The 9,325-nt window shown below is 58.7% G+C and overlaps 4 protein-coding genes across 4 annotated transcripts in view; 2 read left to right on the top strand and 2 right to left on the bottom strand.

Annotated features, from left to right (window-relative positions):
* The window catches only part of SDRG_02366 (hypothetical protein), a 4,361-nt gene extending 3,587 nt beyond the window's left edge, over window positions 1-774 (bottom strand). The window contains exon 1 of the mRNA XM_008607950.1: window positions 42-774. Within this exon, the coding sequence (XP_008606172.1) occupies window positions 42-596 (555 nt within the window). The 5' untranslated portion in view covers window positions 597-774. The remainder of the gene's footprint in view (window positions 1-41) is intronic.
* A 945-nt stretch (window positions 775-1,719) lies between these two features.
* Window positions 1,720-2,820, bottom strand: SDRG_02365 (hypothetical protein). The gene is made up of 2 exons (XM_008607949.1): window positions 2,279-2,820; window positions 1,720-2,228 (listed from the first exon to the last, which is right to left on the bottom strand). Exons 1-2 carry the CDS (start codon window positions 2,738-2,740, stop codon window positions 1,845-1,847), a joined length of 846 nt encoding a protein of 281 aa, XP_008606171.1. The 5' UTR covers window positions 2,741-2,820; the 3' UTR covers window positions 1,720-1,844.
* A 510-nt stretch (window positions 2,821-3,330) lies between these two features.
* SDRG_02364 (hypothetical protein) lies at window positions 3,331-4,848 on the top strand. Its single transcript, XM_008607948.1, has 3 exons — window positions 3,331-3,686; window positions 3,733-4,002; window positions 4,048-4,848. The coding sequence occupies exons 1-3, from the start codon at window positions 3,376-3,378 to the stop codon at window positions 4,793-4,795; spliced, it is 1,329 nt and encodes a 442-aa protein (XP_008606170.1). The 5' UTR covers window positions 3,331-3,375; the 3' UTR covers window positions 4,796-4,848.
* Window positions 4,849-5,724: 876 nt separating this feature from the next.
* SDRG_02363 (hypothetical protein) overlaps window positions 5,725-9,325 on the top strand; it is a gene marked incomplete at its 5' end in the record, with an annotated part of 4,101 nt that continues 500 nt past the window's right edge. The window contains one exon of the mRNA XM_008607947.1: window positions 5,725-9,308. Within this exon, the coding sequence (XP_008606169.1) occupies window positions 5,725-9,308 (3,584 nt within the window). The remainder of the gene's footprint in view (window positions 9,309-9,325) is intronic.

The raw sequence follows: 9,325 nt of genomic DNA, 5'->3' as shown, positions 1-9,325 counted from the left end.
GCGTTCTCTTCGGGCGAGCCGTTCTCAAGCGAGTCGAGGACGCGCTGGGGCACGGCGGCACCGCCGCTGCACGCATGGGCAAACTCGAGCGTCTCCTTGACGGTCAAGGTCGGGTAGTGGAAGTCGCGCTGGCTCATGTACGACGAGATCTGCGGTAGCGTGTGCGCCACCGCGGGCAACGGCGTGCCGTTGTACGTGAGCTCACCGCCCACCGAAATGTTCTTGGTCAGGTTGAAGCGACCGGAGAGGTACTTCATGAGCGACGACTTGCCCGAGCTCGGCTGGCCGAGCACGAGCGTCATCGTGCTGGGCTTGAACGCGCCCGACATTGGGTGCAGAATGTCCTTGCGAAGCGAGCGCTTGGAGCGGAAGAGACCCATCGACGACTTCTTCATGTGGTTCCATATCGTCGGGAGCTCGTGGCCATCCTTGGTCGCGACGGCCACGTCGGCGGCGATCGAAAAGTCCTGGAAGCGAATCTCGAGCTGCGGCATGGACTTGCCCATCGAGGCTTCAAGCTGCGTGGCGAGCGCCGCGTGGAAGGCGTCCGAGCCGTCTTGCAGAAAGGCGTCGGCCGATTGCGGTGCGGGACTCATGGCAAGTTGTAAAATGAACACGCTGCACGTTCATGCAACTGGTGACTCGCTGCTGCATCGCCGTGCTGATGAGGCAAGGACGAGCAATCGTATTCGAGCGCCTCGGGCTTTCGGCGACGAAATCGCCACGTTCCGTCAACGCGCCGCTGCCAGCATGTATGCGGCATGTCGATTCGTCATCGAAACAACACATATGGTTGTGCTGCCCAGCTACGAGCCAACCGTCACCTTGCTATGGACAAAACCCGCATACGCAGAAAAGTCTATTCTATACATTTAGTATGCGTGAGTTGACTCTAGGCGACCGATCACCGGCGCAGAATCTGTGTTGCACGAGCCAGTGGCACTCCCTTGGAGTCGATTTATTCTTCTGGCTTGCGTGACGAGTAAAAAAGGAGGCTCAAAGCCGGCGTCCCAGACGCACTGCCGCCTTGGATTACGATGTCGTCAGCGGAGGGCATCCTCGTGGCTGGCGAGTGCCGTCTGCGTTTTTCGTTCTCGGCGCATTTAACCTCTGCGTTTTTGAGTTGGTTAAACAAGTCGTGGACAAATTTTCCTACAACGGACTCGAGATAGGAACATCGTACGCAGCTCCAGAGCCAAACCATCATGTTGTAGACAATGCTCAGCAAGAAAGATTAGCAAGCGCTGCCCCTCGTGGCGCTTCGGGATTGTGGTATATCACCACGCGTTTGAGTTATAGTGGTTAAGCCTATTTAACCTTTTCGCGTACAACGTCGGAGGAAGGCTAAAATTGTCGGTTTTCGTCAGACATGCCGATTGCATGCGTCTGTTGACGCCAAGACAACCTCTTCATATGTGCAAACGCATGTACTGCGACACTGATTACACAAGCGTCGCAGCGTTGATGCATCAAAGCGAACAAAAAGACCTTCAAGAGCGTCCTATACCGCGCGAAAGGACTGGCGGCATTTCAAAATCGCCCTTGTTCAGCTGCAACATCCTGCAACAGCCACACGACAATCGTACGGTATCTTGCATACTTGACAGGGAGTGTAGAATGTAGAGTTCTAGGGAACAGGCTCGAAGCAGCGGCGTGCTCTGCCTTTTACAAAGTATTACTGCGTCTGCAGCGGAGTGCGCTATACGCACATGGCCACAGTCGACTTTGGATGGGTTCGGGTCTACTGGTACATTTTGATATATGAAAAAGACTACTAGTATGCTATATAATGCCCACAAAATCTTGTTATTGGACGTCAAAGGAGATCGGTTGAGCATACAAGCTCAGGTCGCCATTGCAACGTACCGCTTGACCTTGGCTTTGGGGAGGTGCTCGGTGGCGTAGCGCACCGTGGTCTTGGATGCTTTGGGGGCAAACTCGTCGAGAAATGTCTCGAGTTGAGCTTTGCCTTCCTTGCCGTTTTCGCGGAGGACCCACCCAAGGGCCTTGTGGATCAAGTCCAAGCTCTCGAAAGCAACGCCATTGAGCGTGCAGCGCAGCGCTGGTGCGTCGTGGAAGCGACGGAGGTGGTAGGCGCAAATAGCGTACGAGAGCGCAACGTTGTCGGCTCGGACGCCAAGCAGCGCGACGATCGACATGCGCGTCTCCCAGAGGTCGCTGGACGTGAGCAGCGCCGTGTACCAGTCTGGAAGGAGGGTTATGTCGTCCTACCGTTGGACTCGCTCAGTAACGTTAATCAACGATAGCATATACATACCGGCCGAGAGAGGAAGGCGTCAACGGCTGTCATCTCGAAATGGAGCAGCGAGTGGCCCAAAATCTTGTGGCAGCACGTGTCCACGAGATCCCAATTGTTGCAGAACGCGGCATGCGCCAGGAGCACGCGACGTATCTCAAGTCGAACGTCGTCGTGCGAGGGGACCGGTTGCCACAGCGGCGCCTTGGACGGGCGCTCGTACACCTCGGTGAGCGCAATCAACGCCGTGAGCCGCATCTCGTGCCGCGGATCCCGGAGCAACTCCAGAAGCTCAGTCTTGGACGTGGTTGCCAAATACTTTTTGAGCGCGTCACGACACTGTGGCACGCGAAGACCCACAAAGACGTCGGTCGGGCAGTACGATCGGCGGAAGAAGCGCTCGACCTTCTTGGCGAACGCCGGTGATTGAAGCTGCTCCAAGGCTTGGAGGAGTGTCGTCGCAGACGCCTTGCGCTGCGCCATGATCAAAGTGCAAGTGCAAAGTGCGCCAGCCAATCACAACGGCGCTCGGCCTCCCGCGCACAGCCCCAACTGCACTTTCCCGCGGGCCAGTATCTGGGCCAGTATCTTTATCCGGTCCGGATAGCAAACGACAACGGTGGTGGCGGCGAAGAACCAGTTGACACCACACGACAATAAGAAGCTCATCTTATTGACACCACCACTACTCGCGTTGCATCACGACTGCATCGCGACCTGGGACGTAAATACCTCGTATGGCTCTCATCCTGACGCAACTCCCAACCATCGACACGACGAGCAACTCTTACTGTTGTTCCGGCTCCCTCGTCCGTGGCAAGACCTTCCTTTTTCCTACCGTAGCGCACAGAACCTTGCGTGCGACGCTCACTTTGCTATGCGTGTCATCTCAACGGGATGATGCAGCGAGAGGTGGTCCTGCGCGCATAGGCATTACCATAGGCGACGCATGCATGTACGTGTCTCCAAGTCGGATATGCTTTATGGAAGCTTGAAAAAGTTCATTCGAAAGTGGGCGTCGGTTCGAGCGAAACGGCCGAGGATGCAATTCTCTTGGCGTTTGTATACCTCGTGCAAAACGGGCCGCGGCCAAAGTCGTCGACAATCTTGCATTTGCGATGAGCTCTCGCTGGCTGCTCTCGCTGCTCGCCGGTGCGGTCGCTGCGGCGCCGCTTGCCAACCACGTGGAGCGACTCGACAACGACCGGCTCTTCTTCCGCGGCGACATCTACGTCAAGGTGGCGCCATTAACGCCCGCCGACGCCTGCGCCAACGACCTGTACCTGGTTTACAGCTGCGACCCGACAAAGTACATCCTCTCAGTGCTCTGCGTCGTTGGCCTCGTCGTGCTCGCCGGCGCCATGTCGGGCCTCACTGTCGGGGTACTCTCGCTGAACCGAACGCACCTTGCTGTGCTTGAGCAAGAAGGGTAAGCTGCTATTTTTCTTACTCCAGGCACTTTATATCGTCTGTAGCGTACCACGGCAAAAGGCGGCGGCCGCGCGGCTCCTTCCAATCTTGCGCAACCACCGGCTGCTGCTCGTGACGCTCGTGCTTATGAATGCACTCGCCAACGAAGCGCTGCCGATGTTCCTCAACACCCTCATCAATCCGGTCGCATCGGTTGTCTTCTCAGTAACATTTGTTGTTCTCTTTGGCGAAATTGTGCCCACGGCGCTTTGCACGGGCGAGCGGCAGCTCGTGATCGGCGCCGCCTGCGTCCCGCTCCTGCAGCTTCTCATGCGGTACGAGCTACGTACAGGCTGCGAGTCTCATGCTATGCTTTGTAGGCTCACGTACCCGATCACGTACCCAATTGCCGTGTTCCTCAACTTTACGGTCGGGCACTCGGCCGCCGACGCCCCGTACTCGCGCAACGAGCTCAAGGCGCTCGTGGCGTTCCAAGCCGACCCGACAGCAGGGCTAAGCACGACCGAGGTCGATCTCTTGCAGGGTATTCTCGAGCTCGGTACGCATGACGCGGCGAGCGTCATGACCCCTGTGACGACGGCCAGCGACGTATCGCCCGAGCCTTGCGTGCCGTCGACGAGCCGCCGCCTCGAGCTTCCGGCGGACGCCGAGCACAGCTGTCCGGATTGGCATGACCACGACATTTACGTGCACCACTCGACTGTCTACGTCGTCGACCGCATCTTCAACCAGGTGACGCGCCTGCACAAGTGCGTGACGACGCCAGCGTCGACACCGCTCGCCGAGCTCTATGCGCTGCTCCAGGACCAGCACGTCATTGCGCTGATCGCTGGTGACCAAGGCGCCGTCCTGGGAGTAGTGACGTGGCACGACGTGCTGCGTGCGACCAAGCGGCCTGTGATGAAAGGCGAGGCCGCGCTGAGCGTCGACACGCTGCCGGACGACGACGCGTCGTGTTCGAGCACTGACAGCAGCACGAGCCCGGACGGGCATGTACCCAAGCGCTTCTTCAAGGACGACGACATCAAGTACACGCGGCTGTGTATACTTGGTGGCGACGACGAAGACGACTTGGACCACCCGCACCGCCCCGTCGCCTGCTCCTAAGACACGATGCACTTGATGGTATGCGTGAATACAAAAGTTTGTTTGTCGTGATGAACCGTTCTTGCATCGCAGCCGTCCTCCGTGATTTGGCATGCATTAGCACCGCAAGCAGAGCCTGGCGCAGCCTGTATGCCTCCAGCGTTCGCTTTGCGTTGACAGTCACTGCAGCGATGTGTTGGCCACCGGTGTGGGAAAGAGTCTCAATCCTAGACTTCCCAAGTCTCTCGAGTGACTGAGGTTGCCAAGGGTCGTGACGGCGCACATCTGGTACGCCATGTTGTCGTCCATTTGGCCGTCGTCAATGTCATTCAGCAGCCAGCACCACTGAGCCAGCACCGTTCCCTGACCGCTCCCCAGATCGTTCCCTACTTCTCATGCAAACCGGACCAGGAAGCCACACCGTGTACACGGACTTTGGGAATTGATCCTTCCGTGACAGATTCTTGGCCCGAAATTTGCTGTCGCGGAGACTCTCTCAGTCTATCCGACAGCTAGATGGACCTGGTACATGTATCACGGCAGCAGTGTCGGCGACCTAGAGTGTCCATTGCACGCCAGTACTGTGCACTGCTACACGCTCGTACCGCCTCGATGATATGAGCGCTTCGGTTGTCCGCCGAATTTGCCGCCAATTTCAAATCGGATGCGATCCCGCGCGCTGATTGGCTACAATTTTCGTATGATGCAATCTCGCCCCATTTCCGCGGGTTATCCTGCGACATCATCAGGGACAGCAATGCTTTGCATCAACAAGCGCGGCGACGACGGCGCTTAACTAATCGTTGCGAGGGTATACGTCTTCTCAACGAACCCTCAATTGCCCCCCAAAACCACAAGCTAGAGGCAGGGCGCATGTATGCACGCAGCCTGTGATTGGTCTGTCTTCTCCTGCAACAAATCGGAGCTCGCATCTCAGTCTACAAAACGAGCCATGCTGCAAGAGTCCCATCACATCCCGGTGCTCGAGTCGGCGGACGTCTTCCTTGCCCAGGGCTCGGACGCTTTCCATGCATCGCTCGCCGCGCAGCTTGAAGCTTCCATGGGCAAGTCCATGCCGCAACTTGAGATTCGCTTCCAGGATCTCTCCATCTCGGCCGACGTCGCGGTCGCTACCAAGGACGGCCACGAGCTCCCGACCTTGCTCAACCACGCTAAGAAGTCGGTCATGGGTCTCTTCAGCTCTAAGCGCGTGATCCGCAAGGAGGTGCTGCACCCGATGTCGGGTGTCTTCAAGCCCAGCACGACGACGCTCCTTCTTGGCCAGCCCGGCTCGGGCAAGTCGTCGCTCATGAAGATCCTCTCGGGCCGCTTTCCCATGCACAAGAACATCACAGTGGGCGGCAACGTCACGTACAACGGGACGCCGTCGAGGGTGATCGCCGGGGCTCTTCCTCAGCTCTCGGCCTACATGAACCAGCGCGACTTCCACTACCCGACCTTGACCGTCAAGGAGACGCTTGAGTTTGCCCATGCGTGCAGCGGCGGTGCCGCCGTGCCCCAGCGCGTCCTCGACTCGCTTGAGAACGGCTCGCCCGAAGAGAACGCGCAGGCTCAGGCTGTCATTCAGTCGCTCTACAACGTCTACCCGGACATTATCACGCGCCAGATGGGCCTTGTCAACTGCAAGGATACGATCGTCGGCAATGCCATGCTTCGTGGTGTCTCGGGCGGCGAGCGTAAGCGCGTGACGGTCGGCGAGATGGAGTTTGGCATGAAGCTTGTGTCGTTCATGGACGAGATCAGTACCGGTCTCGACTCGGCGGCGACGTTCGATATTGTCAAGTCGCAGAAGAGCATGGCCGAGTCGCTCAAGAAGACGATTGTGATTGCGCTGCTTCAGCCGTCGCCTGAAGTCTACAACCTCTTTGACGAAGTGCTTCTCATGAACGAAGGCCACGTCATGTACCACGGCTCTCGCGCTCTCTGCTTGGAGTATTTCGAGTCGCTCGGGTTCAAGTGTCCGCCGAAGCGCGACGTGGCCGACTTTCTGCTGGATCTCGGCACGCCGCAGCAGGCGCAGTACGTCGTCGATGGGGCGGCGTCGGTGCCGCGCACGCCCAGCGACTACGCCGATGTCTTCCGTCGCTCGGCGATCTTTGCCGAGATGATGAGCCACCTCGAGGGCCCGCACCACCCGCTGCTCCTCGCCGATGCGGCCAAGCACATGGCCGAGATGCCGGCGTACCAAGTGCCGTATGTGCAGAGCACGCAGCAGCTCATTGCGCGTCAGATGAAGGTCTTTCTCCGCAACACGGCGTTCGTCAAGAGCCGCTTCATCATGGTGCTGGTCATGGGTCTTCTGTACGCGTCGACGTTCTATCAAGTCGACTCGGCCAACCCGGTCATTGTGCTCGGTGTCATCTTCACGTCGGTGCTCTTCCTCGCGCTCGGTCAAGTGCCGCTCATGCCGGCGGCGCTCGAGGCCCGCAACATTTACTACAAGCAGCGGTCGGCCAACTTTTTCCGGACGTCGTCGTTCATTCTGGCGCAGTCGTTCACCCAAGTGCCCTTTGCCTTTGGTGAGACCTTGGTGTTTGGCTCCATCATGTACTGGATGACGGGCTTTGTGTCGCAAGTCGGTGCGTTCCTTGTCTACCTGCTGCTGCTCTTTCTGACCAACTTGTCGTTTGCGTCTTGGTTCTTCTTCCTCGCGGTCGTCTCGCCCGACCTCCACGTCGCCAAGCCGCTCTCGATGATGTCGGTGTTGATCTACGTGCTCTTTGCGGGCTTTGTCATCTCGCCGTCGATCATCCCCGACTACTTTATCTGGCTCTACTGGATCAACCCGCTCAGTTGGTGCATGCGCGCGCTCTCGATCAACCAGTACTCGTCGTCCGAGTTCCAAGTGCCGGTCTACAAGGGCGTCGACTACATGAAGCTCAAGGGCGACACCATGGGCAACGTCATGCTCGAGACGTTTGGCCTCGAGACCGACAAGATCTGGATCTGGTACGGCGCCATTTACCTCGCGGCGTCCTACTTTGTGTTCCTCGGCCTCTCGTACCTCGCGCTCGAGTACAAGCGCTACGACGCCCCGGAGAACGTCTCGGTCACCGTTGATGACGACGAGACGACGCAGGACGACTACCAGAAGGCGCCCAAGACGCCCGTGAGCAACGACGATGTTGCGGTCAAGGTCGCGGGCTCGTCGTCGGCGTCGGTGCCGGCCACGCTCGCGTTCAAGGACCTCTGGTACTCGGTGCCCAACCCGACCAAGGGTGAGCCCGACCTCCAGCTGCTCAAGGGCATCAACGGTTTTGCTCTTCCTGGTACGATCACGGCGCTCATGGGTTCGTCCGGTGCGGGCAAGACCACTTTGATGGACGTCATTGCCGGTCGCAAGACGGGCGGCAAGATCGAAGGCAGCATTCTTTTGAACGGGTACCCGGCCACGGACCTCGCGATTCGCCGTGCGACGGGCTACTGCGAGCAGATGGACATCCACAGCGAGAGCGCGACGTTCCGCGAGGCGTTCCAGTTCAGCGCGATGCTCCGCCAGTCGGACGAGATCCCGACCGAAGAGAAGATGGCGTTTGCGGAAGAGTGCTTGGAGCTCCTTGACATGAAGAACCTCGGCGACATGATCATTCGTGGCGCGTCGGTCGAGCAGATGAAGCGTCTGACGATCGGTGTCGAGCTCGCGGCCGCCCCGAGTATTCTCTTTTTGGATGAGCCGACGTCTGGTCTTGACGCTCGCTCGGCCAAGATCATCATGACGGGTATTCGCAAGATCGCGTCGACGGGCCGCACGGTCGTCTGCACGATCCACCAGCCTTCGACCGAGGTGTTTGAGATGTTTGACTCGCTCCTCCTCCTCAAGCGCGGTGGCGAGACCGTCTTCTTTGGCGACCTCGGCACGAACGCTAGCCAGTTGATTCAGTACTTCAAGTCGATTCCCAACACGCCGCCGCTCGTCGAGGGTGCCAACCCGGCGACGTGGATGCTCGAGGTCATCGGTGCCGGTGTCGAAGCCAAGAACACCAACTTGCCGCCCAACGACTATGTCCAGATCTTCAACGGCTCGAACGAGCGTGGTCTTCTTGCCGCGGCGCTCGATCGCCACGCTGTGCCGCACCCGTCGCTGCCCGAGCTCACGTTTGGCAAGAAGCGCGCTGCGTCGTCGTCGACGCAGTTCAAGATGGTGACGCAGCGCTTCTTCCGCATGTACTGGCGCACGCCGTCGTACAACTACACGCGCGCGATGCTCTCGATCATTCTCGCGGTGCTCTTTGGTCTTGTGTACCGTGGTGTCGACTACACGACGTACATTGGTGCGACCGGTGGCGTCGGCATGATCTTCATGACGTCGCTCTTTGTCGGTTTGATCTCGTTCAACAGTGTCCTCCCGCTCGCCTCGGAGGAGCGCGCGTCGTTCTACCGTGAGCGCGCCTCGCAGACGTACAACGCGCTCTGGTACTTTGTCGGCTCGACGTTGGCCGAGATCCCGTACTGCCTCGTCACGACGTTTGTCTTCACGATCATCTTTTACCCGTTCGTCGGTTTGAACGAGTCGGTCGGCGCGTGTCTCTT

This window comes from Saprolegnia diclina (genome assembly GCF_000281045.1).
Source record: "Saprolegnia diclina VS20 unplaced genomic scaffold supercont1.5, whole genome shotgun sequence".
Classification (NCBI taxonomy): domain Eukaryota; phylum Oomycota; class Saprolegniomycetes; order Saprolegniales; family Saprolegniaceae; genus Saprolegnia; species Saprolegnia diclina.
Note: the sequence above shows the minus strand (reverse complement) of the source record. Positions and strands in the feature narration are given on the sequence as shown.